Source organism: Amblyraja radiata, chromosome 4, assembly GCF_010909765.2.
Source record: "Amblyraja radiata isolate CabotCenter1 chromosome 4, sAmbRad1.1.pri, whole genome shotgun sequence".
NCBI classification, from domain to species: Eukaryota; Metazoa; Chordata; class Chondrichthyes; order Rajiformes; family Rajidae; genus Amblyraja; species Amblyraja radiata.
The window spans coordinates 101929211-101957096 of record NC_045959.1 but is presented as its reverse complement, the minus strand read 5'-3'; the positions used below and the strand labels follow the sequence as shown (position 1 = coordinate 101957096).

The following is a 27886-nucleotide window of genomic DNA, read 5'->3' as shown; positions in this document are numbered from 1 at the left end:
GTGGAATTCTCTGCCTCAGAGGGCGAGGGAGGCCGGTTCTCTGGATGCTTTCAAGGGAGAGTTAGATAGAGCACTTAAAGATAGCAGAGTCAGGGGATATGGGGAGAAGGCAGGAATGGGGTACTGATTGTGGATGATCAGCCATGATCACATTGAATGGCGGTGCTGGCTCGACGGGCCGAATGGCCTACTCCTGCAACTATTGGCTATTGTCCTGCACCTAGTGTCTATTTTATATGTGCTGAACTTCTTTGTTTGTTATGGGTTTTACAGTTTACTATGTTTACACATCTGTTGTGCTGCTACAAGTCAGAATTCCATTGTTCCGTTTCCGGACCTGGGACAATAAAAGTCCTCTCGTTAACTTTGACGTAGCGCCAGGTGAATTTGCATCCTGGTTTCCCCTCCCAAACCGAACAAACAACTCACACAGAATGCTGCTGTTCTGCAGCCCGGTCACATTGCCACGTACCTGCACTGGGGAACAGCCAATGGTTCTGCTTCTGTGGGATCCAGGTATCTGTTTCCCCAACTCAAGGTGGTTGGTGCAGTGAATGCAGATATAGAGATGGGAAGAGTGGGAGGGAGAGAGAGAGAAGAGAGAGAGAGAGAAGAAGACGAAAGAGAGCGAGAGGTGTTGAGAAAAGAGAGTGTTGATTGAGAGTGCAGAGGGCCCCTCGATTTGGGTGATAGCGCCTCGAGCTCTTGTTAGTTCTTGTTTGCCCGCTCGCGGGGGCCCCTTGTGGGTGAGGGCTCAAGAGAGAAGTAAAAGTATTAAAGGGGGTGCCACTGATTTGCATGGGTTTTCACGCAAGCGACAGGGTCAAGCGATCTCCCTAGTTGTAGGCTTTTCTTAAGTGTAGGTGGTTCTTTTTGTTTTCGTGTTCTCGCTACTTTTCACTGCGGAAGGTGGACAATTGATGTGGGGTGAAGTTTGGTGGAGGAGGGGAGAGGGGTGTGGATTAGCTTCTCGTGTTGGGACTCGGCTTAAGTGAGCAATGACGGGGTCCCTGGATTACCTGGTGGTGTTATTCGGGGCGACTGCTGGGACGCGTGGGACGGAGCTAGGGTTGGATGAGAAGGAGCTGGTACTTTTGTTGTGGCAAGTGGTGGATCTGGTCAACGAAAAGGTAGGAAACGCTCACCCTTTCTTTCTCAGCTTCTGAAAACAGCCCGGAGCGCTGGCTCCCCTCCGCATGTCGCGATCGGTGTAATATCACACGACAACAACAACAACAACAAAAACAAAAAACACTTGTACTGGCTTCACCAAGGACATGACATGCAGTCAGTGACTTTGTTTGTTGGTTTTCCAGGCTGGAGAAGTACACAGAGTCTTGGTGAAGCCCAATAACTTGGAATTGACGGAGCAGTGCGTTGAACACACTGGTGTCACTCTAGAAAACCTGACAACAGCTAAACCTTTGGATCAAGTCCTTCAACAGGTGAGCTGGCCGCTCTTCAGTGCAGCCGCCGAGTTACTCCAGCACTTTGTGCCTATCTTCAGTGCAAGGCTGTTTAGCCAGTTTTTGTGTGAATATTTTGTCAGGAGATCGATCGGATTTCAGCAGCATTAGTTCCGCCACGAGTTTCTCCCTCTCCTCTGTCCCTCTCACCTTCTCTCTCTCTTCTCTCTCCCCCCTTTCTCTCTCCCCCCTTTCTCTCCCCCCCCTTTCTCTCCCCCCCCTTTCTCTCTCCCCCCTTTCTCTCCCCCCCCTTTCTCTCTCCCCCCTTTCTCTCCCCCCCCTTTCTCTCCCCCCCTTTCTCTCCCCCCTTTCTCTCCCCCCCTTTCTCTCCCCCCCTTTCTCTCCCCCCCCCCTTTCTCTCCCCCCCCCTTTCTCTCCCCCCCCTTTCTCTCCCCCCCTTTCTCTCCCCCTCATTTCTCTCTCCCCCCCTTTCTCTCTCCCCCCCTTCTCTCACCCACCTTCTCTCTCCCCCCTTTCTCTCTCCCCCCTTTCTCTCTCTCCCCCCTTTCTCTCTCTCCCCCCTTTCTCTCTCCCCCCCTTTCTCTCTCCCCCCCTTTCCCTCTCCCCCCTTTCCCTCTCCCCCTTTTCCCTCTCCCCCCTTTCCCTCTCCCCCGTTTCCCTCTCCCCCGTTTCTCTCTCCCCCTCTTCCCCTTCCCTCTCTCCCCCCTCTCTCTCTCCCCCTCTCCCTCCTCTCTCTCTCCGTCCTCTCCCTCTCTCTCTTTCCCCCTCTTTCCCCCTCTATCCATCTCCCCCTCCCTCTCTCTCCCTCCCTCTCTTTCCCCTTTCCTCTTTAAACCACGTATGTGTCAAACGCAGGCACCCGGCAAAGCAGTGGACTGTTCCTTCTTTGTCCCGTTGTGGTGGGACGGGACGGGACGGGGTGGCGGAAAGAGAAGAATATGGAAGAGCATTTTGTCAACGATCCCACCTTCCGGTATTCCCATCTCTAAGTTATAAACCAGTCGTGAGGAATCTGGTGCGAACGCATTTCAAACGCGATTGTTAATCAAATCTAGCCTGTCTGTTCATGGCTAGATATTGTTTATTTGTGTGTGTATATATATATATATATTAGTTAGAGATATTAGATGTATTAGTTTAGATGTTTTGGTTAGGTATTTAGATATTGTTTAGAGATATTAGGATATTATATTTAGATATATTAGATATTAAGATCTATTTTTGAAGGCTGTTGTCGGGGTTATGGGGGAAATGTTTAATCTAGCACGGTAATGTAAGTTTCAAACCTGCTAGAAGCTGAAATTAAGTTTTCTACAAAATGAGAAGCAAATGCCCTTTTGAACTGTATACATTTAGTATTTTTTATTTTAGTATTTCAATGTGATTGACGCCTGTTGTTCCGTGCTGTTTGGGGCTATCGTGTCAACTTTGCATTTGAAGACTGGCAAACTTGTTGACCCGAGTGTTATTTTCGCATCGACCTGTCTACTCAAAACACAGCTGTATTGTACATGTGGCCAGCTAACGCTGCAACAAACGGCTTTTGAGGCCCCAAGCAAATCACCTATGCAAATTCCACCCAACACATGAAGCTTTATCCAATCTTTCTGCAGTCTCTAATAGGATTAACACTAATTTGACGGGGGTTCCGTATCACAATTAAAAATAAAACAATGGGTTGAATGTATGCGGTGCATTTTACTACGACATTTAAGACACATTTGGACAGGTAGGATACGTTTGGACACGGATGGGAAAGGTTGTAGAGGGAGATGGGCCAAAGGCAGGCAGGTGGGTCTAGTGTAGACGGAGCATGCCTTCACCGTACACTAAACGTTATTCCCTTGTCATGTATCTGTGCACTGTAAATGGCTCGATTGTCTTTAGGCTGGCTGGATAGCACACAGCACAAGGTTTGCATTGTACTGTGGTACATGTGACAGTACTAAACCGAAGTAGGGCCCTTTCCATGCTGTAGGAGTGGAGGCCGATTCACTGGATGCATTCAAAAGAGAGTGCCCCTGTCCCACTTAAGAAACCTGAACGGAAACCTCTGAAGACTTTGCGCCCCACCCAAGGTTTCCGTGCGGTTCCCGGAGGTTGCAGGTGGTTGCCGGAGGTTGCAGGTAGTGGAAGCAGGTAGGGAGACTGACAAAAACTTCCGGGAACCGCACGGAAACCTTGGGTGGGTCTTAGGGTGGGTCTTAGGGCTAGCGGAATCAAGGGATATGGGAAGAAAGCAGGAACGGGGTACTGATTATTACTGAAAAACACTATGACTGTATGCATGTAAATAGATTTATTTATTGAAATCATATTCTATGTCGCTCTTCCAGGGAGATGCTAACTGCATTTCGTTGTCTCTGTACTGTACACTGACAATGGCAATTAAAGTTGAATCTGAATCTGAATCTGATTATGGATGATCAGCCATGATCATATTGAATGATGGTGCTGGCTTGAAGGGCCGAATGGCCTCCTCCTGCACCTATTTCTATGTTTCTTGACACAAATTGCTGGAGTAATTCGGTGGGCCAGGCAGTATATCTGGAGAAAAGGAATGGGTGATGTTTTTCGGATCAAGGCCCTTCGGCAGACTGAGAGTCAGGGGAGTGGGAGTTTCTGACTCTCCAGAGAGTCTTGACCCGAAATGTCACCTATTCCTTTTCTCCAGAGATGCTGCCTGACCCGCCGAATTACTCCACCACTTTGTGTCAACCTTGGGTGTAAACCAGCACTTGCAGTTCCTTCCTACACAAATAATGTTATTAGATTTTCATTAAAGATCAACATGTAGTTAAGCAAAAAAAAAAGCAACATTCTGAGTAAACAAAATAAAACGACACGGCAGTTGATCAATGTGATTTTAATTTAGTTTCTTGAGGAATAGAAAATGCCAAGTATGGGTGTCAGGGGTTTATGGGGAGAAGGCGGGTAAATGGGGTTAGGAGGGAGAGAGAGATTAGCCATGGTGGAGTAGACCTGATGGGCCAAATAGCCTAATTCTGCTCCTATTTTTATTTTAACTTCCCTCCTAACCATTCCAGAGGAGATATTTGACAATAGACAATAGGTGCAGGAGTAGGCCATTCGGCCTTTCGAGCCAGCACCGCCATTCACTGTGATCATGGCTGATCATCCACAATCAGTATCCCGTTCCTGCCTTCTCCCCATATCCCCTGACTCCGCTATCTTTAAGAACCCTATCTAGCTCTCTCTTGAAAGCATCCAAAGAACCTGCCTCTGAGGCAGAGAATTCCACACTCGCCACTCTCTGTGAGAAAAAGTGTTTCCTCGTCTCCGTTCTAAATGGCTTAATCCTTATTCTTAAACTGTGGCCCCTGGTTCTGGACTCCCCCAACATTTGGAGCTAACCCCTAATTGTTTTTGCACAGCTTTAAAAAAAAAACAAAAAACATTTATTTATTTATTTATTTATTATTAGAAGTACAGTAAATTACAGTAATACACATCACATATATATTATTACATTTGTTGCGCCACTTCGTTTTTCGAGCTTTAAAAAAGGTAGAAATAAAAGAAGTAAGGAAAGTGATCAAAGCAAGAGTCGTGAAGGTGCAGGAAAGTGTTGGGAAAAGAAAGCCCCTTAGAGAAGAAGTATGAGAAGGAAGTAAAGAAAGGAAATAGACCCTAGAAAGAAAAGAAAAAAAAGGAGAAACAATCGCTCTATTATAACACAAAACTCTGCAAAAAAGGATTTACCAACCTTTTTTTTTTTTTTTTTTTGCACAGCTTGATCGATCTGTGAGCAATGAATTGAATATTGGATTGGGGACATCGTTCTGTCTATGTACTGATGGTCAACTACACATACGCCAGGTCTTCCACCCTGAGGTCTCTCGCAAGGTAAGCACTTAATTACCTTTATTGTCTATTTGTCTGTCTGCCTCCCTCTCCGTCTATAATATGGAGTTTGAAGAAGGATCTCAACCCAAAACATCATCCATTTCTTCTCTCCAGAGATGTTGGCTGTCCCGCTGAGTTACTCCAGCATTTTGGTCTTTCTTTCGAATAGGTTTTTTAAAAAAATTTTATTTTTTAATTATATTTATTAGAAGTCAGTACAATACAGTGGGAACTTTTTCCAGGTTCCCAAAATTATGTTAACATATTACATTCTCTGTACAACTTCCTTTTTTTTTCTTTTTTTTTTTAAAAGAGAAATGTAAGAAGAGAAAAATAAAAAAGAGGTAGTAAAGAATGAAGGATAGACTAGTGTGCGTGAGTAAGGAGCAGAAAAAGGAAATAGTGAAGAAAAGAAATAAGTGAGGAAGGAAAGCAGGGAGTTTATCCAATCGCCACAAGGAGAGGATTTTTTTTTAACATTCTAGGTCGTCTTTCACCCATACCTGAAACTTCCTGGGATGTCAGGACTTTCATACGAAGAAAGACTGGATAGACTCGGTTTGTACTCGCTAGAATATAGAAGATTGAGGGGTGATCTTATAGAAACTTACAAAATTCTTAAGGGGTTGGACAGGCTAGATGCAGGAAGATTGTTCCCGATGTTGGGGAAAGTCCAGAACAAGGGGTCACAGTTTAAGGATAAGGGGGAAATCTTTTAGGACCGAGATGAGAAAAACATTTTTCACACAGAGAGTGTGGTGAATCTGTGGAATTCTCTGCCACAGAAGGTAGTTGAGGCCAGTTCATTGGCTATATTTAAGAGGGAGTTAGATGTGGCCCTTGTGGCTAAAGGGATCAGGGGGTATGGAGAGAAGGCAGGTACAGGATGCTGAGTTGGATGATCAGCCATGATCATATTGAATGGCGGTGCAGGCTCGAAGGGCCGAATGGCCTACTCCTGCACCTATTGTCTATGTTTCTATGTTTCTATGTTGAGTCTGGTGGTTGTTGTGGAAACTGATAGGAAAGGAAGATAAAGAATGGAACTGATTGAGGAGGAGGAGGTGGCAGTCAGGACAACACAGGAAGGGGACTGGTGAGCAGCAGGGGTAGGGGGTGGATCCAGTGGGAGGAGTGTATAGGGGAGGGTTTCTATGTTTTCATTTTTACGATACTGTAGCACCACATTCTTTCGAATAGGTTAAACTTGTTTATTTACTTTTATTGAGGAAAACGCAAAGTTCTGGTGTAAGTGACTATTGAAGTTGGGAGGTCAGGATCGGGATCTGGATGTAGTACGCTGAAAATCTCCAGGTAGGGCATCACTCAGCACGATGATGGTGCTAGTCGAGATGAAGATGCTTTTGGAGTTGCATCTTTGTATGTGTTGATATTTCGGAGATCTCTGATGCTGGCTGGTAGGGTATTCCAATCCCTTGCTGTCTTGAAGAAAAACGAGTTAGAAAGTGCCAACGAAATGCCGTGCTGAATGAAATAATGTCCAGGTTGGTAGCTTCTGGTTGACGTGCCTATGGGTGCTTGGGTTAACTGGACGTGGAAGTTGGGAAAAGGGGAAGTACAACGGGATCTGGGGGTCCTTGTACATCAGTCTATGAAAGTAAGCATGCAGGCACAGCAGGCAGTGAAGAAAGCGAATGGCATGTTGGCCTTTATAACAAGAGGAGGCGAATATAGGAGCAAAGAGGTCCTTCTGCAATACAATACAATACAATTCAATTTATTGTCATTTGGACCCCGTGAGGTCCAAACGAAATGCCGTTTCTGCAGCCATACATTACAAACAAATAGACCCAAGACACAACATATTTTACATAAACATCCATCACATTACTGTGATGGAAGGCCAAAAAAACTTCTCTCTCCACTGCACTCTCCCCCCCCATGTCAGAGTCAAAGTCAAAGCCCCCGGCGGGCGATGGCGAATTGTCCCGCGGCCATTAAACCACGCCGGGTAATGCAAGTTCGCGCACCGGGTCTTGGTGTTAGAGCCCCTGGTGCGCGCTCGCAGCCCGCCGCCATTCCAAGCCGCGCGGGGCGGTGCTGTAAGGCCCCGCTCCAGGAGCTCTTCAACCCCGCAACTCGGGCGGGAGAAGTCGCCGTTGCGGAAGCCCCGAAAAGCGGTCTCCCTCCAGGGACCCGCGGGCTCCCGGTGTCACTGTCCGCCAAACCCGCAGTTGCAGCCACCGAATCTCCGGGGGTCGGGCCGCAGCAGCGTCCACCACAGCTCCACCCGCTCTGGACTCGGCCAGCTCCGCGACGGTGAGGTGAGTAGTCGGCACTCGAGCCCCCGGTTTTCCTGTTGGAGGCCGCTCCTCGTTGCAGCCCCAACGACAACGGAGACCCGACAAAGAAAAGGTCGGGTCTCCCGTGCAGGGAGAGATTTAAAAGTTTCCCCCTCCCCCCCACACCACCCCCACCCCCCCACACACATACCCCAACAAAAATAACAAAAACTACATTAAAACATAGACATAAAATAATAAAAACGCAGACGGACTGCAGAGGCCGCTGCTGGCGAGAGCCGCGCCGCCTACCGCCTGCAGAGCCCTAGTGAGACCACACCTGGAGTATTGTGTGCAGTTTTGGTCCCCTAATTTGCGGAAGGACATTCTAGCTATTGAGGGAGTGCAGCGTAGGTTTACAAGGTTCATTCCTTGTACCTATTGTCTATTGGTCCTCCATGTTTAAATCAATAGTGGTATTCTTGACCTTGTGGAATGTTGTCAGTCTGATGAACTTGTGATGAGTAGCAGGTGGATGACGTTGAAGGTCCTTTATCATGCTGGAGACTGAGCTCTGCCACTTGTACTTGTTAGATATCAACCTTGCTGCACTGTCTGGATCTTATTGATGTTCCCTTGAGTGCGTACAGTTTTGGTCTCCTAATCTGAGAAAATACATTATTGCCATAGAGGGAGTGCAGAGAAGGTTCACCAGACTGATTCCTGGGATGTCAGGACTTTCATATGAAGAAAGACTGGATAGACTCGGCTTGTACTCGCTGGAATATAGAAGATTGAGGGGTGATCTTATAGAAACTTACAAAATTCTTAAGAGGTTGGACAGGCTAGATGCAGGAAGATTGTTCCAGATGTTGGGGAAGTCCAGAACAAGGGGTCACAGTTTAAGGATAAGGGGGAAATCTTTTAGGACCGAGATGAGAAAAACATTTTTCACACAGAGAGTGGTGAATCTCTGGAATTCTCTGCCACAGAAGGTAGTTGAGGCCAGTTCATTGGCTGTATTTAAGAGGGAGTTAGATGTGGCCCTTGTGGCTAAAGGGATCAGGGGGTATGGAGAGAAGGCAGGTACAGGATACTGAGTTGGATGATCAGCCATGATCATATTGAATGGCGGTGCAGGCTTGAAGGGCCGAATGGCCTACTCCTGCACCTATTTTCTATGTTTCTATGAGGGAAAGGATCTCAGCAATATTCTCAGCAGGAAAGCAGCAATATTCAACATGTGGACATATAAGGCTGTTATATGCTTGGATCTTAACTTCTTTGGGTGCATTTTGCAGTTATATAAGACAATGGAGGGGCGGCCACATTTAGAGTATTGTGTTCAGTTTTGGGCACTATGTTATAAGAAACATGTTGTCAAACTGGAAAGGGTGCAGAGAAGATTTACGAGGATGTTGGCAGGAATAGAGGGCCTGAGCTATAGTGAGAGGTTGATGGAGAGATTGAATGGGAACCTGAGTGGTAACTTCTTTACACAAAGAGTGGTGGGTGTGTGGAACAAGCTGCCAGAGGAGGTAGTTGAGGCAGGTACTATTGCAACGTTTAAGAAGCATTTAGATTGGTACATGGATAGGAGAGGTTTGGAGGGATATGGGCCAAACGCAAGCAGGTGGGACAGGTGTAACTGGGACATATTGGTCGGTGTGGGCAAGTTGGGCTGAAGGGCCTGTTTCCGCTCTGTATGAACCTATGAACAGTGAGCCAAGCAGTTTTTGTGGAGAAACAAAGAACTGCAGATGCTGGTTTATACCAAAGGCGGACACAAAGTGCAGGAGAAACTCAGTGAGTTCGGCAGCCTCTCTGCAGAAAAAGGATAGGTGACGTTTTGGGTCATTTGAGAAGGGCGCTGTCCCAGACCCAGTCTGAAGAAGGGTCCCGACCCCAAGTGTCCTGTATCCAATTCCCTCCACAGATGCTGCCTGACCTGCTGAGTTTTTCCGACACTGAGTTTTACTTGAGTTGAGTCCGAAGAAGGGTCTTGACCCGAAACGTCACCTATTCCTTCTCTGCAGAGATGCTGCCTGTCCCGCTGAGTTACTCCGACATTTTGTGTCTATCTTCGGTGTAAACCAGCATCTGCAGTTCCTTCCCACACATTGAGTTTTACTCATGGATTTCCGCATCTGCGATCCTTGTGGTTCTACCCATTACCTTTACTACAATGTATTCTAACGTCAAATTCCAATGGGCAAGCGCATTCAAAAGTATGTTTAAGTAACATTTAATGTTATTTTTTTAATTAATTAAACTTATTGAATCAAAAACAAGATGTTGGGTCCTACATTTACACAAACTTCAAGGGAAAGCAGAGAAATCAGCAGATGTGGAGAGGATGTTTCCACTAGTGGGAGAGCCTAGGGCCAGAGGTCGTAGCCTCAGAATTAAAGGACGTTCCTTTAGGAAGGCGATGAGGAGAAATTTCTACAGTCAGAGGGCGGTGAATCTGTGGAATTCATTGCCACAGAAGGCTGTGGAGGCCAAGTCAGTGGGGAAGTGTCTCGACACAAAACGTCACCCATTCCTTCTCTTCAGAGATGCTGCCTGTCCCGCTGAGTTACTCCGGCTTTTTGTGTCGATCCAAGTCAGTGGATATTTTTATGGCAGAGATAGATAGATTCTTGATCAGTACGGGTGTCAGAGGTTATGGGGAGAAGGCATGAGAATGGGATTGTGGGGGAAAGATAGATCAGCCATGATTGAATGAGGGTGTAGACTTGATGAGCCGAATGACCCACTTCTGCTTCCGAGAACTTGTGAACTTATGAAATCGCTGTTGTGAGCGATTTGTTTTCAGACGGGCAAAATGGCTTCAGTTTACATGTCCTCTTCTTTTCCCACCGACAGAATGTTTCGTTGCCAGAATGCTTCTATTCTTTCTTTGATCTACAAAAAGAATTTAAGAAATGCTGCCCGGATGCTCCCGACCTCCACGAAATCGATCTCAAGGTCATGTCGGACCGTATCCTTAGTAAATGATTCTTTATCCCTCCCCACGGGCTGGTCGTGGGAGCGGCCATTGTAGGTTTCAGGGGGCCTGTCCCACTTGGGCGTCATTTACGCGTCACGCAGATGGCGGGCGAAGATTTTGTACATCCCGAAATCCTGGGGCGCCGCGCGTGACCACGCATCACTGCCTACGTCATCGCGCACCATGCGCGCGTAATGCGCACATCACACGCGCGTAATGCGCACCTCGCAGGCGGGGCATGATGCGCGCCTCGTGTGTGGGACAGGCCCATTAGTCTCGGTATGCGGAAGTAAGGAGCTCCGATGTTTCCCGAAGAGTTTTGTGGTTTAAAAAGCCCCCTGCAAAACAAAAAAAACAGTGATCATTGCAGTCCGATAATGCCGTGCACTTCAACAGGGAACCATGTGCGTGATTGTGGGGAGGTGCAGTTGATGCCGAGATTATTTACATGCTTGTCGTGCTCAGGCCGACGTTGGCATCATTTGTTTACAAACAAATAACACACTCGTGTAAAACGTGTGCACTCAGGCAATGCGACACGCAATACGACTCGTCATTTACAATCGCCAACAGACTTTACTGGAGAAACGGGGAACTGCAGATGCCGGTTGACTAAACATAAACACAAAGTGCTGGAACAGCTCGGCGGGCCAGGCAGCGCTCTTGTGGGAGGGGAAAGGGGTGACAATAGACAATAGGTGCAGGAGTAGGCCATTTGGCCCTTCGAGCCAGCAACGCCATTCAATGTGATCATGGCTGATCATCCCCAATCAGTAACCCGTTCCTGCCTGCTCCCCATATCCCCTGACTCCGCTATTTTTAAGAGCCCTATCTAGCTCTCTCTTGAAAGCGTCCAGAGAACCTGCCTCCACCACCCTCTGAGGCAGAGAATTCCACAGACTCACCACTCTCTGTGAGAAAAAGTGTTTCCTCGTCTCCGTTCTAAATGGCTTTCCCCTTATTCTTAAACTGTGGTACACAAAAAAGCTGGAGAAACTCAGCGGGTGCAGCAGCATCTATGGAGCGAAGGAAATAGGCAACGGTTCGGGCCGAAACCCTTCTTAAATTGTGGTCCCTGGTTCTGGACTCCCCCAACATCGGGAACATGTTTCCTGCATCTAGCGTGTCCAAGTCCTTAACAATCTTATATGTTTCAATGAGATATCCTCTCATCCTTCTCAACTCCAGAGTGTACAAGCCCAGCTGCTCCATTCTCTCAACATATGACAGTCCCGCCATCCCGGGAATTAACCTTGTAAACCTACGCTGCACTCCCTCAATAGCAAGAATGTCCTTCCTCAAATTAGGTGACCAAAACTGCACGCAATACACCAGGTGTGGTCGCATTAGGGCTCTGTACAACTGCAGAAGGACCTCTTTGCTCCTATATTCGATTCCTCTTGTTAGAATGCATAGTTATAAGCATATATAATGCATAGCATGCATAGGTGGCGTTTCGGGTTGGGTCCCTCCTCCCCTAAACACAATAAAACAATGTTAGAGTCACCGACAACAGACACAAAGCGCTGGAGTAACTCAGCAGGACAGGCAGCATCTCTGGAGAGAAGGAATGGGTGACGTTACGGGTCAAGGCCCATCTCCAGACCCTGAAGAAGGGTCCTGACCCGAAACGTCACCCGTATCTTCTCTCCAGAGAAGCTGCCTGTCCCTGCTGAGTTACTCCAGCATTTTGTGTCTATCTTTGGTATAAACCAGCATCTGCAGCTCCTTCCTACACAATGTTAGAGTGCCCTTCTCTTCACTCTAACTTTGTCCGACTACGGAAGTGTCAAATTCATGATTATTTTTCTTGAAAGCAAGATTAATACTCAATGATACTCAATCAATCAGCCCTGCTCGAATGGCGGAGCAGACTCGAAGGGCCGAATGGCCTAATTCTGCTCCTATGTACTATACCACCTCCCTCACATTTCCTCCTCCCCTCCCCCACTTCTCCAATACCAGAAATGCAAATAAAGCTATTAATACACAGTTATCATTATTAAAAGAATTATCATCATCAAATATCTCTTTCCTTGATAAGTTTCACTTTGCAGACCTAAATCTTGAAGATAATACTGCCACCAACAAATTTGGTGTTTCTGATATTATGACTGCAACCAATATTATACTGGCCATCATTTCTAAACCACGCAGTAAGTACCACTGATTCAGTACATTTTTATAAGCATTAATATGAATGTCAAATATTCAACTTTGTAATGCCTTTGATCTGTTCAGGCCACAGGTTTATAGACCCCGAACGAGTGAATTACAAATTTGAAACGGGGACTTGGTAAGTCTTCACAATTTAAGTTGTCTTAAAACCATGGGCTGTGTGGTAGAGATTCAATGTTTACTTGTGTAGGAAGGAACTGCAGATGCTGCAGTTGTACAGGGTCTTGGTGAGACCACACCTGGAGTATTGCGTACAGTTTTGGTCTCCTAATCTGAGGAAAGACATTCTTGCCATAGAGGGAGTACAGAGAAGGTTCACCAGACTGATTCCTGGGATGTCAGCACTTTCATATGAAGAAAGACTGGATAGACTCGGTTTGTGCTCGCTAGAATTTAGAAGGTTGAGGGAAAATCTTATAGAAACGTACAACATTTTAAAGGGGTTGGACAGGCTAGATGCAGGAAGATTGTTCCCGATGTTGGGGAAGTCCAGAACAAGGGGTCACAGTTTAAGGATAAGGGGGAAATCTTTTAGGACCGAGATGAGAAAAAAAAAATTCACACAGAGAGTGGTGAATCTCTGGAATTCTCTGCCACAGAAGGTAGTTGAGGCCAGTTCATTGGCTATATTTAAGAGGGAGTTAGATGTAGCCCTTGTGGCTAAGGGGATCAGAGGGTACGGAGAGAAGGCAGGTGCGGGATACTGAGTTGGATGATCAGCCAGGATCATATTGAATGGTGCTGCAGGTTCGAAGGGCCGAATGGCCTACTCCTGCACCTTTCTATGTTTCTATCCTGGTTTAAACCGAAGATGGACACCTAAAGCTGGCATAACTCAGCGGGGCAGGCAGCATCTCTGGAGAGCAGGAATAGGTGACATTTTGGGTCGAGACTCTTCTTCAGACTGAGAGTCAGGCAATAGGTAAACAAGAGATACAGATAGACAGTGATATAGAGAGAGATATAGAACAAATGAATGAAAGATAGACACCAAATGCTGGAGTAACTCAGCGGGACAGGCAGCATCTCTGGAGAAACGGAATGGGTGGCCGTTCTGGTCGAGTCCCTTCCTCAGTCCGAAATAGGGTCTCGACCTGAAACGTCACCCATTCCTTCTCTCCAGAGATGCTGCCTGTCTCGCTGAGTTACTCCAGCATTTTGTGTCTATCTTCGATTTTAACCCAGCATCTGCAGTTCCTTCCCACACAAATGAATGAAAGATTTGCAAAAAAGTAACAACGATAAAGGAAACGGGCCATTGTTAGCTGTGTGCTAGATGAAAACGAGTTACTGACAATGAGACTCAACAAGACAGACTTTGAACGGGGAGTGATGGGGTTAGAGAGAGGGGATGCAAGGGTTACTTGAAGTTAGAGAAATCAAAATTCACACCACTGGGTTTTAACTGCCCAAGCGAAAAGTTTAATTGTTTACTCTGTGACGGTCCTTTTCCTTGTCCATATGTCTCCATAGATTCAGATTCAACTTCAATTGTCATTGTCAGTGTACAGTACAGAGACAACGAAATGCAGTTAGCATCTCCCTGGAAGAGCGACATAGAATATGGTTTCAATAAATAAATCTATTTACATGTATACAGTCATAGTGTTTTTCCTGTGGGAGGAGTGTCAGGCGGGGGGGTGGGGGGGGGGGTGATTGGCAGTCACCGAGGTACAGTGTTGAGTAGAGTGACAGCCGCAGGGAAGAAGCTGTTCCTAGACCTGCTGGTCCGGCAACAGAGAGACCTGTAGAGCCTCCCGGATGGTAGGAGGGTAAACAGTCCGTGTTTGGGGTGAGAGCCGTCCTTGGCGATGCTGAGCGCCCTCCGCAGACAACGCTTGCTTTGGACAGACTCAATGGAGGGGAGAGAGGAACCGGTGATGCGTTGGGCAATTTCCACCACCCTCTGCAGTGCTTTCCGGTCGGAGACAGAGCAGTTGCCATACCATACTGTGATACAGTTGGTAAGGATGCTCTCGATGGTGCAGCGGTAGAAGTTCACCAGAATCTGAGGAGACAGATGGACCTTCTTTAGTCTCCTCAGGAAGAAGGGACGCTGGTGAGCCTTCTTGACCAGAGTTGAGGTATTGTGGGTCCAAGAGAGGTCATTGGAGATGTTGACCCCCCAGGAACCTGAAGCTAGAGACACGTTCCACCTCCGTCCCGTTGATGTGGATGGGGGTGTGCGTGCCGCCCCTAGACTTCCTGAAGTCTACAATGAGCTCCTTGGTCTTCTTGGAGTTAAGGGCCAGGTTGTTGTCAGCGCACCATGCTGCTAGGAGCTGGACCTCCTCCCTATAGGCTGTAGACATGTTGACAAAAATGACAGGACTTGGCATTGAAGGCAGCCTATTGACACAGCAAGAATTTAGCTGAGCAAGGTTCAATGCTGTGGAGAGTCATAGAGGCATACAGCGTGGAAACAGGCACTTGCCCACACCGACCAACATGTCCCATCAACACTAGTCCCACCTGCCAGCGTTTGGCCCTCACCCCTCTAAACCTTTCCCATCCATGGGCCTGAATCTCAAAACTAAACTAAAATCAGTTGGAAGGAACCACATATACTGATTTACACCGAAAATACACACAAAAATGCTGGAGCAGCTCGGCGGGATAGGCAACATCTTTGGAGAGAAGGAATGTTAAAAAATAATCTAACATCTGAGGCAGAGATGGATAGATTTGTGATTAGTGCGGGTGTCAGAGGTTATGGGGAGAAGGCAGGAGAATGGGGTTTGGAGGGAGAAGATAGATCAGCCATGATTGAATGGCGGCGTAGACTTGATGGGCCGAATGGCCCAATTCTACACTTATCACATATGACCTAATGTTATTATGATCTCATGTTAAGTATTCAGTATTCAGTATTTGCTTTAATGTCATTTTAACTGAGTACTTACATACACAGATGAAACAAAAACAAAAACATCAGTTCCCATCAGTGCGGTTAATAAAAACAGAATAAATACATAGAGCTTTAAAAATTAAAATTACCATATCTAAAATAGGCCTAAATATTGAAATTAGAAACAGACATTCAGAACCGAACAGTGGCTTTGCTGTGGAGATTTTGCTTTGACAGGCGCCTGGCTGTCAAAGTATGGGTGAGGTTAGATGTGTTGGTGTATGATATATGGGGAGGGGACACAGTCCGTTAACCAGTCTTATTGCCTGTGGGAAGAAGCTGTGGAGCATCCTGCTGGTTTGCAGCTGATGCTCCTATACATCTTCCCAGATGGCAGAATGGAGAATATGTGGTGTGATGGATGGTGGGGGGTCCTTGATAATGGAGATGGCTCTGCTGATGCTCCGCTTCGTATAGATCTCCAACAGGAAAGGGAGTGGGGCACCAATGATCCTGCTGGCGGTCTTCACGATCCTGTTAAGTTGGTTTTGCTCATAAGCCTTGCAGCTCCCAAACCAGGAAGTGATGCCGTCGGTCAATATACTCTCGATGGTGCCCCTGTAGAAGGTCCTTAGATGAACAGTATGGAGACCTGCTTTCCTTAGTCTCCGGAGAGGGTGGAGCCGCTGCTGAGCTCTTTTGATCACTGCAGTGGTGTTGGTCGTAGAGTAGAGTTTTGGAAGTAAATGGAAGATGGAGGAATATAATAAAAATTATTGTTAATTTTTTTTTATAAACAGCAGCAAGATGGAGATAATTGATGATAATACTGTTGTCAGAGCCAGAGGATTACCTTGGCAGTCATCTGACGAAGACATCGCTCGATTCTTCAGAGGTCTCAACATAGCTAAGTTAGTAATTGATTTTTTTTTAAAGCTAGTAATGACTGCCTAACATACTATTAAATTGCCAAAAAAAACTATCCTGTGATTATTGCTTCAAAATTTACATAGGCTTAACTCTCTTCTTTCCCACATTAGCTTGTACTTTTTTCCCCTCCCCTTTCCGCTCTCCACATGTGGTTCACTTAAAGTGCCTCTATAAGCAGTCGTGCGAAGAAGAGAGTCGTAGAATCACACAGCACGAAACGGGCCATTCGGCCCAACTTGCCCATGCCGACCAAGATGCCCCATCTGCCCAGTTCACCGCCCTGACCTCCCTCCCCGCCATCGAAGGGATCTACAGGAGTCGCTGCTTCAAATAGGCAGCCAGCATCATCAGAGACCCATACCACCCTGGCCACGCTCTCATTTCACCCCTGCCATCGGGAAGATGGTACAGGAGCCTGAAAACTGTAACGTCCAAGTTCAGGAACATCTTCCCTACAGCCATCAGGCTATTAAACACTACAACCTCCAATAAGCTCTGATGCGCACATGCACACAATAGACAATAGACAATAGGTGCAGGAGTAGGCCATTTGGCCCTTCGAGCCAGCACCGCCATTCAATGTGATCATGGCTGATCATCCCCAATCAGTACCCCGTTCCTGCCTTCTCCCCATATCCCCTGACTCCGCTATCTTTAAGAGCCCTATCTAGCTCTCTCTTGAATGCATCCAGAGAACCTGCCTCCACCGCCCTCTGAGACAGAGAATTCCACAGACTCACCACACTCTGTGAGAAGAAGTGTTTCCTCGTCTCCGTTCTAAATGGCTTACTCCTTATTCTTAAACTGTGGCCCCTGGTTCTGGACTCCCCCAACATCCAAGCCCTTAACAATCAAAAGCGCACACTGTTTTGTGTGTGTGTGTGTGTGTGTGTGCTGATCTTTTTCATCTCATTTATTATATTTACAGTGTACTACATTTACATATTCTGTTGTGCTGCTGCAAGTCAGACTTTCATTGTTCTTTCTGCCATCGGGCGCATACGACAATAAAAGACTCCTGACTCGCGTTAGTCCCACCTGTCCGTGTTTAGCCCATATCCCTCTAAATCTTTCCTATCTATGTACCTGTCCAAATGTCTTTTAAATGTTGTTATACTACCTGCCTCAACTACCTCCTCTGGCAGCTTGTTCCATACACCCACCACTCTTTGTGTGGAAAAAGTTACCCCTCGGGTTCCTAGTATATCTTACCCCTCTCACCTCAAATGTCGAGGTTAACTGTTAAATAAATGCAGCATTTGGCATCTTCAAATTAAATGTTTCTGTCACTTTTTATATAGTTAGAAACAGTGGTAGAATCTCCAGTTATACTTCTGCAAGTTATAGTTATAGACCCAGGAAATGCAGAGGTGAAAAATATTGCAAATCTCTCAAAATGCTACATTGGTTCTTCGATGTGTAGATATTGTTCTTTCAGACATGACCTGCTACACCGTCAACAATTCCAACTCGGGAACCCAAGTCAGTGAAAGACCAAATCTCGAAACGAGGAATGTTTGATAAGTCACAAGACAAAGATTGCACTTTCTGTTTCCGATACTCTGATGATAAATGAATAGGTCACATGTATTTCTAAATTTTTCTCTCTCAAGACAAGCATTATATCTAATAATTATGACCCTTCATTCTTTTGCCATTCACCGTGGAGAGATGATTCATTTTAGCAACTGGTCACATTCAAAATTGTGATGCATCTACGAACATAAGAGAAATAGATAGGTGTATATGATAATGAGGGGAGTAGATAGAGTAAACTCACAGAGTCTTTTACCCAGTGTAGGAGAATCAAGAACCAGAGGATATAGGTGAGGGGGGGGCAAACATTGAAGAGGAACACGAGGAGCAACCTTTTTTACACAAAGGGTGGTACAGTAGGTGTATGGAACGAGCTGCCGGAGGAGGTAGTTGAGGCTGGGACTATCACAACATTCAACAGGTACATGGATAGGATAGGTTTAGAGGGATATGGGCCAAATGCAGGCAGGTGGGATTTGTGTAAATGGGGCATGTTGGTCGGCGTGGGCAAGTTGGGCCAAATGGCTTGTTTCCACACTGTATCACTCTATCACATTATACCTATACAATTCGGTTGTACACTGCCTTATCTGATTTTGCATTTCTTTGCGAAGGGCAGGGCCATGTCTGGATCCACAGGTGTTCAAACCGTGCGGTAATTTGAGAGCATCGGCAAATGTCACATCTGTAAACTCTGTACGCAGGCGATTTTCAATGGAGGCTGCTAGATAACCATCATGTCAAACTTGCAATGCAAATTTAAGCTATTGTGCCCTTGCTGGTCCTTTGCAAGAACCCTGCTCTGATCCTCACCCATTCCATCACCATGATTCCAAGTCCCCCCTCCCCCCCCATCTCCCCACCCCCCCCCCCCCCCCCCCCCCCCACACACACACACACACACACACACACACACAGCAGCCTCTTCAGCTACAGCATTCTTGGTTTCTTTGTTTCATGGTCCTCCAAAATATTCCAAATGGAATTTAAACTGGAGGTGGTACCTCATGGTGGTACCCCATCTCCCCCTCCCCCACACCTCTCTCCCCCTCCCCTCTCCCCCTCCCCTCTCCACCTCCCCTCTCTCCCCCTCCCCTATCTCCCCCACCCCTCTCTCGCCCCCTCCTCTCTCCCCCCCTCCTCTCTCTCCCGCTCAACTCTCTCCCCCACCACTCTCTCCCTCTCCTTTCTCTCCCCCTCCAATCTCTCTCCCTCTCTCCTCCCCGCTCTCCTCCCTCTCCTCTCTCCTCCCTTCCCCTCCCCCTCTCCCTCCCCCACCCCTCTCCCCCCACCCCTCTCTCCCCCCCTCCCCTCTCTCCCCCACCCCTCTCTCCCCCACCCCTCTCTCCCCCACCCCTCTCTCCCCCACCCCTCTCTCCCTCTCCTCCCCTCTCCTCCCCTCTCCTCCCCTCTCCTCCCCTCTCCTCCCCTCTCCTCCCCTCTCCTCCCCTCTCCTCCCCTCTCCTCCCCTCTCCTCCCCTCTCCTCCCCTCCCCTCCCCTCCCCTCTCTCCTCCCCTCTCTCCTCCCCTCTCCCCTCCCCTCCCCCATCCCTCTCTCCTCCCCCTCTCCATCTCCCTCTCCTCACCCCTCTCCCTATCCTCCTCCTCCTCCTCCTCCTCCCACCCCATCCCTCTCTACCCCACCCCCTTCCCCCTACCCCTCTGTCCCTCTTCCACCACTCACCACTCAAGATTTATAAAAAAAACATTAAATCTCAATTTCCCCTCTGAATCTTTGTACAATGGACTTGAGTCTAAACTCCTCTATTGAATCACTTGTGAAAATCCTCATCTTGAAAATCTACACTTTGTCATCCCCCAGGTACGGTAAAATGCAAATTTAACCCAAATTTACCATATACGATATACGATATAACTATTTATCCCAGGAGGGAGATCGATCAGAGGTCAGATGGTCATACATCTCTCTCTCCATGGATGCTCCCTGTCCTGCTGAATTACTCCAGCATTTAGCGGGTCTATAAACGTTAGAGTCATAGAGTGATGCAGAGTGGAGACAGGTCCTTCGGCCCAACTCGTCCATGCTGACCCAGAAGCCCCATCTACACTAGTCTCACGTGCCTGCGTTTGACCCTTATCCCTCTATACCTTTCCTATCCCACATACCTGTCCAAATGTCTTTTAAATTCTGTTGCAGTACCTCCTGCCTCAACTACTTCCTCTGGCAGCTCATTCCATTTATCCATCATCACCCTCTGTGTGGAAAAAGTTACCCCTCTGGTTCCTCTTAAGTCTTTCCCCTCTCACCTTAGACCTATGTCCACTGGTTCTTGATTTCCCCAACTCTGATAATGCCCCTGTCCCACTTGGGAAACCTGAACGGAAACCTCTGGAGACTTTGCGCCCCACCCAGGGTTTCCGTGAGGTTCCCGGAGGTTTTTGTCAGTCTCCCTACCTGCTTCCACTACCTGCAACCACCTGCAACCTCCGGGAACCACACGGAAACCTTGGGTGGGGCGCAAAGTCTCCAGAGGTTTCCGTTCAGGTTTCCTAAGTGGGACGGGCATTATAAAGACCCTGTACATCTTCCCCATCTGTGCCCCTCATGATCTTATACACCCCTATAAGATCACCCCTCGTCCTCCGGTGCCCAGGTATGCACACCTGAGAATATTAAATCAATAATATCCTCAGTGGCCACAGTTTAAGAATAAGGGGTAAGCCATTTAGAACGGAGATGAGGAAACACTTTTTCACACAGAGAGTTGTGAGTCTGTGGAATTCTCTGCCCCAGAGGGCGGTGGAGGCCGGTCCTCTGGATACTTTCAAGAGAGAGTTTGATAGGGCTCTTAAAGATAGTGGAGTCAGGGGATACGAGGCAGGAACGGGGTACTGATTGGTGATGATCAGCCATGATCACATTGAATGGCGGTGCTGGCTTGAAGGGGCCGAATGGCCTACTCCTGCACCTATTGTCTATTGTCTAATAACTAAAAAAGCAGTATTGGTTTGTTACAGCTACCTGAATGCGGGCTCTTTATACACTTGTATTGGTTACTTCCATTCATATGTCAGATTACATTGTTACTAATGTTTGTAAAGATAACTGTGAATGTTTGGGTTGTTGCCATTAAACATCCATCTATGTTTATTTTCAAGGGGTGGTGCAGCACTCTGCCTAAATTCACAGGGAAGACGGAACGGAGAAGCGCTCGTGAGATTCGTCAACAGTGAACACAGGGATCTGGCACTGCAGAGACACAAGCATCACATGGGCAACCGATATATTGAGGTATACCCTGCACCTACACCTATTGAGGCCTACTCCTGCCCCTATTGTCTATTGTCTGTTTAGCAGAGGCAGGGGATATGGGGAGAAGGCAGGAACGGGGTACTGATTGGGGATGATCAGCCATGATCACATTGAATGGCGGTGCTGGCTCGAAGGTCCGAATGGCCTACTCCTGCACCTATTGTCTATTGTCTAATGTATGCCATTGTTGTACATTGTTTCGGAAAGAACTGCAGATGCTGGTTTAAGTCGAAGGTAGACACAAAATGCTGGAGTAACTCAGCGGGACAGGCAGCGTCTCTGGAGATAAGGAATGGGTATCGTTTCGGGTCGAGACCCTCCTTCAGACTGATGCCATTGTTTAGTTCAGAGGTACGGCGCAGAAATAGGCCCTTCGGCCCAACACACACTAACACTATCCTACGCACGCTAGGGACAATTTGCAGTTAATACCAAGCCAATTTAGGTCTTCGGAGCGTGGGAAGAAACCGAAGATCTCCGGTGCAGCAAGCGCTGTAAGGCAGTAACTCTGCCGCCGCGCCACCGTGCGGCCCCGTGCTTGAACCTAGGATTGCTGGAGTGTGCTGTCGGGGAAGACAATGACCCCTTAGTATTGCGATCACATTTCTCCATTTCCAAAGCCCTCTTCCTCTTCCCTTTCCATTGACGTCCTTGTGTTGACTGACAGACAATTTAATTGGCCAGAGTGAGCCCCACCGCCAATTGGAGGAGCAGCACCTCATATTTCGCTTGGGCACTTTACACGCCAGCGGTATGAACGTTGACTTCTCCAATTTCAGGCAGTCCTTGCTTTCTCCCTCCTTCCCCTCCCCTTCCCAGCTCTCCCACTGTCTCCACATCTTATTTTCTTCTTCATGCCCCCCCCCCCCCCCCCCCCCCCCCCACCTCCACCTCGATGAACCAATGTTGTATAACGTTAGTACCTCCACCAATGTAATGCACTTTGGTCAACGAGAGTTGTTTTTTAAATGTGCTATAGAAATAAAAGTGACTTGTCTTGACTTGACTTGACATCAATCTGAAGAAGGGTCTCGACCCGAAACGTCACCTATTCCTTCGCTCTATAGATGCTGCCTCACCCGCTCAGTTTCTCCAGCATTTTTGTCTGCCGACAATTTAATTTATCGTGTTCAAGAAGGAACTGCAGATGCTGGAAAATCGAAGGTACACAAAAATGCTGGAGAAACTGAGCGGGTGCAGCAGCATCTATGGAGCGAAGGAAATGGGTGACGTTTCGGGCCGAAACCCTTCTTCAGACAGTCTGAAGAAGGGTTTCGGCCCAAAACGTCACCTATTCCCTTCGCTCCATAGATGCTGCTGCACCCGCTGAGTTTCTCCAGCATTTTTGTGTACCGACAATTTAATTTGGGGTCGGTTTGGAGAGACAGTGTGGACACAGGTCCCCTGAGGCCCACCGATTCCACGCCGACCAACGATCACCTGTACACTAGTTCTCTCCTACATATTAGGGGCAATTCACAGAAGCCCATTAACCTACGAACCTGTCCTTGTTTGGGATGTGGAATGAAACCGGAGCACCCGGAGAAAACCCACGCAGGTCACAGAGAGAACGCACAAACTCCGTACAGACAAGCACCCGTGGCCAGGATCGAATCTGGGTCTCTGGCGCTGTGAGGCAGCAACTCTACCGCTGCGCCACCGTGATGTCCTACCAATCCGTTTGCCGACCAGCGATCCCAGCACTGTCCTACGCACCGGAGACAATGTACAATGTTTACAGAAGCCAATTAGCCTGCAAACCTGCACATCTTTGGAATGTGGGAGCAAACCGGAGCACCCGGAGAAAACCCACGTGGTCACGGGGAGAACGTACAAACTCTGTACAGACAGCTCCCGTGGTCAGGATCGAACCCGGGTCTCTGGCGCTGTTAGGTGGCAACTCTATCGCTGCCCCACCGTGCCACCCCTGGCTTATTTCTGTCACATGTACCGAGATACAGTGGAAATATTGCTCTGCACGCTATCAAATCAAATCATACTGCACATAAGTGGGGGAAAAGACGCAGGAACAATGAAACCTTGGAGCTATATTATGGTTATTAGTAACATTCTAGAAAAGAGAAATCCTGAATATTCTTCAGTAAAGTTTACGAGTGGAACCATGGGCCACAAACTAATCTGATATCATCTAATTTCCATCAAACGGATCTACAGGAGTCGCTGCCTCAAAATGGCCGCCAGCATCATCAGAGACCCACACCACCCTGGCCACACACCCATTTCACCCCTGCCATCAGGAAAAAGGTACAGGAGCCTGAAAACTGTAACGTCCAGGTTCAGGAACAGCTTCTTCCCTACAGCCATCAGGCTGTTAAACACAACAACCTCCAATAAACTCTGAACTACATAGATTAGGGGGCATCGGATTTTCTTCTTGCACTATTAGTGTCTGTTTTTTTTAAGTGTATGTATGCGTGTGCATGTATATACTATATCAATATATAACTAAAAATCTCATCTAGTTTGTTTCTATGTCTGTGTGTGTCTGCGATCTCTGATTCGGTGATGTGCTCACATTCCGCCAAAACGGTATAAGATAGCACGACAATTTTTGGACCACCTTACTCACAATAGTCATATGGTGGTTTGTATCAAGTTGTATCAGATTGATGTTATATTTCATAAGTTGTTCACAGTTTTAAATTTACTAAACCCCAATTTGAGAAAACAAATCTTCGCCCTGCACTGGCACTTACAGCTGTGACGTCACAATAGCATCGTAGCCCTGCTCACTTGCGTTGGGGGAGCGGGTGAGTGGTGGAATATTGCGTTGGGGAAAGGGTTGCGTTGGGGGACCAGGCCTCCCTTGGGAGCTATGTGTGAGTGGTGGAATATTACACCTGCTAATTTTTGTCGATGATTTTTCTATACTTTTTTAGAAATTTTCGCTTAAAGTATTGAATGCAGAAGGGAGCAGTGATTTTTAGTTGTCATTTTAAGGTTCAGCAATTTATATCATCATTATCGGTAAAACTATACAGACTTTTTATTGTTTAAAAAAGACAAAATGCGGCAGACAACCAAGCAGGTCAGGCAGCATCTGTGGGGGGGGAATGGATAGATGACATTTCAGGAGGGTTAGGATGGAGAGATTGAATGGCAGAGCAGACTTGATGGGCCCAATGGCCTAATTCTGCTCCTATCACTGCCGAACCTTTTTGGATTGGGACGCTTCTTCAGCCGGAACCCTTCCATCAGTCTGACGAAGGAATTGACCCGAAACATCGCCTGTCCATTCCCTCCACAGATGCTGCCTGACCCGCTGAGTTCCTCCAGCAATTTTTTTTTCTTCTGCTCAAGGTTGCAGCCTCTGGTCTCCAGATTTTCATTTGTGTAGCACCTAGGATATCTGAAAGCACTTTACAACCAACAAAACACTACGCTGTCAGTCTGAAGAAGGGTTTCGATCCCGAAACGTCGCCCATTCCTTCTCTCCAGAGATGGTGCCTCACCCGCTGAGTCCCTCCTGCATTTTGTGTCTACCTTCGATTTAAACCAGCATCTGCAGTTCTTTCTTCCACATACTATGTTGTAATGTCGGAAATGAAAAGATAAGAGCACACCATTTTCTCATTGTTAACTTTTTTAAAACAGGTATACAAGGCAACCGGGGAAGATTTTTTAAAGATCGCTGGAGGTAAAGTTATCATTATTAAAGCATCTATTTCAGCCATTTTCATGTTTTTTTTGTAAAATGGTAGAAATTTTATATACAATACTATTGTTCTGTTCAGTTTAGTTTAGTTTATTGTCACGTGTACCGAGGTACAGTGAAAAGCATTTGTTGCGTGCTAACCAGTCAGCGGAAAGACAATACATGATTACAATCGACCCATTTACAGTGTACAGATACATGATAAGGGAATAACGTTGAGTGCTAGGTAAAACCAGCAATGTCCGATCAAGGATAGTCCGAGGGTCACCAATGAGGTAGATAGTAGTTCAGGACCGCTCTCTGGTTGTGGTAGGAAGATTCAGTTGGCTGATAACAGCTGGGAAGAAACAGTCTCTGAATCTGAAGGTGTGCGTTTTCACACTTCTGTACCTTTTGCCTGATGGGAGAGGGGAGAAGAGGGAATGGCCAGGGTGTGACTCGTCCTTGATTATGCTGCTGGCCTTGCCGAGGCAACGTGAGGTATAAATGGAGTCAATAGAAGGGAGGTCTGATGAAGGGGCTCGACCCGAAACGTCACCCATTCCTTCTCTCCAGAGATGCTGCCTGTCCCGCTGAGTTACTCCAGCTTTTTTGTGTCTGTCTTCAAAAGAAGGGCACTGCAATTTCTTGAAATAGAAGCTAAGCTGAAAGAATGCCGTCTTACATTGCTAAACGTGTGTCAAAACATAAGTGAACTATCTTCACGTCAACATCTAACACTGGGTGGAAGAAGAAAGTTGTCATGGAAAATAGAAAGTATTGTAATAGAGTCTGGGTGATGTGGACATGAATCTGCTGCATTCTTTCTCATCAGTAAAACAAAATGTGCAAATTTGGAGATTTTAATTGCGAATATACTAGGTCATCATGCACAAATTTCTGCTATCATGCATTGTAATTAGACCTTCATTGTTTTGCCTTGTTTTGGATTTTATTTTAGTAACACGAGTTCATCATAGGATTCATAAATCATAGGAGCAAAATTAAGCCATTTGACCCATCGAGTCTACTCTGCCATTCAATCATGGCTGATCTCTCTGTCCCTCTCAACCCCATTCTCCAGCCTTCTCCCTGTAATCTTTGACACCCTTACTAATCAAGAACCTGTCAAACTGTTAAAAATATTTACAACCACTTGGCTTCCTCTGCTGTCTGTGGGAATGAATTCCACAGATTCGCCACCCTCTGGCTTAAGAAATTCCTCCTCATGTCCTTTCTAAAAGTACGTACTTTTATTCTGAGGCTCTATGGACTCTGGTCCTAGACTCCCCAGATATGGAGCCCAAAACTGCTCGCAATGCTTCAAATGTGGTCAGACGTATGAAGCCTCAGCATTACATCCTGCTTTTTATATTCTGGAATGTCATAGAGTCATACAGTGTGGAAACCTGCTGTGATGGCAAATCTCCAACTTTTCCAGTTGCCATTACTACACAGGTACAATCGGAGTGATGTTACGCAGACCTAATAGAACAGACCTTCCAGTCGTTACATTCCTATTGGTTGTTTATAGAAGTAGTTGTACAAACAAAGAAATGAACGAACCAGGTTTTCCTTATTCTGCATTCTGCATACACTCTGTCCTTGGTCTGGTGAGAACTGTATGCTCTCCCTCCCTGTGCCCTGTCACTTCCTGTGCCCTATGCCCTTATATACACCACCCTGTGCATCTAATGATCGCCCCCAAGTGCCCAAAATAATACTGTAAGATATATCCAGACAAAATAATATGATATGCCAACATAAAAATAAACAGCTCCTACACCTGCCCACACCAACCATGCCCCATCTACACTAGTCCCACCTGCCTGGGTTTGGCCCATATACCTCTAAACTATCCCTCTATCCATGTGCCTGTCTAATTGTTTCTTAAATGTTGGGATAGTCCCTGCCTCAACTACCACCTCGTTCCACACCCCACACATGTGTGAAAAATTTGCCCCTCAAATTCCTATTAATCTTTCCCCCTTCATCTTCAACCTCTGGTTCTCGATTCCCCCTTCTCCGGGCAAGAGACTCTGTGCGTCTACCCGATCTATTCCACTCATAATTTTGTACACCTCGATCAGATCACCTCTCATCCTGTGTAAGAAAGAACTGCAGATGCTGGTTCAAATCGAAGGTAGACACAAAATGCTGGAGTTAACTCAGCGGGTGAGGCAGCATCCCGTGAGAGAAGGAATGGGCGATGTTTCGGGTCGAGACCCTTCTTCAGACTGATTCACCTCTCATCCTCCATCCAGGGAATGGAGTCCCGTCTCTTTTCAATTCCGTGCTGTGAAATTTGCACTCGACATTACTCTTCTAGGTACCTCCAATGAAGTTGCCCAGTTCCTGTCAAAAGAAAACCAAGTTATCATTCGAATGCGTGGTCTCCCGTTCGTCGCCACTGCTGAGGAGGTTGCGATGTTTTTTGGATCAAGTTGTCCTCTGACGGGCGGAAAGGAAGGGATACTTTTTGTCAAATACCCCGACGGGAGGCCGACAGGCGATGCTTTTGTACTGTTTGCCTGTGAGGAATATGCGCAAAACGCACTCAAGAAGCACAAGGACTTGTTGGGGAAACGCTACATTGAGCTCTTCAGAAGCACGGCAGCTGAAGTACAGCAGGTTAGTGCCATCATATACCTACCAATAATCTCTAGAATGTGGAAATGAAACTGCCGTAATGGGGTTTTGGGGAGAAGGCAGGAGCACGGGGTTAGGAGGGAAAGATTGATCAGCCATGATTGAATGGCGGAGTAGGCTTGATGGGCAGAATGGCCTAATTCTGCTCCTATCACATGAACTTAATTATGAAATAATTTCTTTAAATGGTTATCTTTAATGACCAAATACTCTTGATGTGTTTCATTTCATTCTCATTGAGAAAGGTTGTGCTTGATCCTTGACTCTGTTTTTTATGTGTGTGTTTG

General features: G+C 46.9%; 1 protein-coding gene across 6 annotated transcripts in view; it reads left to right on the top strand.

Annotated features, from left to right (window-relative positions):
* The first annotated feature begins 762 nt into the window (after nt 1-762).
* esrp1 (epithelial splicing regulatory protein 1) overlaps nt 763-27886 on the top strand; it is a 105148-nt gene continuing 78024 nt past the window's right edge. For 5 of the 6 annotated variants that reach the window (XM_033020087.1, XM_033020086.1, XM_033020091.1 and 2 more), the window contains exons 1-10: nt 763-1130; nt 1317-1445; nt 5181-5294; nt 10406-10520; nt 12587-12685; nt 12771-12825; nt 16356-16466; nt 21142-21274; nt 24911-24953; nt 27280-27581. In XM_033020087.1, coding sequence (XP_032875978.1) covers nt 999-1130; nt 1317-1445; nt 5181-5294; nt 10406-10520; nt 12587-12685; nt 12771-12825; nt 16356-16466; nt 21142-21274; nt 24911-24953; nt 27280-27581 — 1233 coding nt within the window. In that variant the 5' untranslated portion in view covers nt 763-998. Of the gene's footprint in view, nt 1131-1316; nt 1446-5180; nt 5295-10405; nt 10530-12586; nt 12686-12770; nt 12826-16355; nt 16467-21141; nt 21275-24910; nt 24954-27279; nt 27582-27886 lie in introns of all 6 variants that reach the window. The other variant, XM_033020089.1, reaches the window with a different exon arrangement.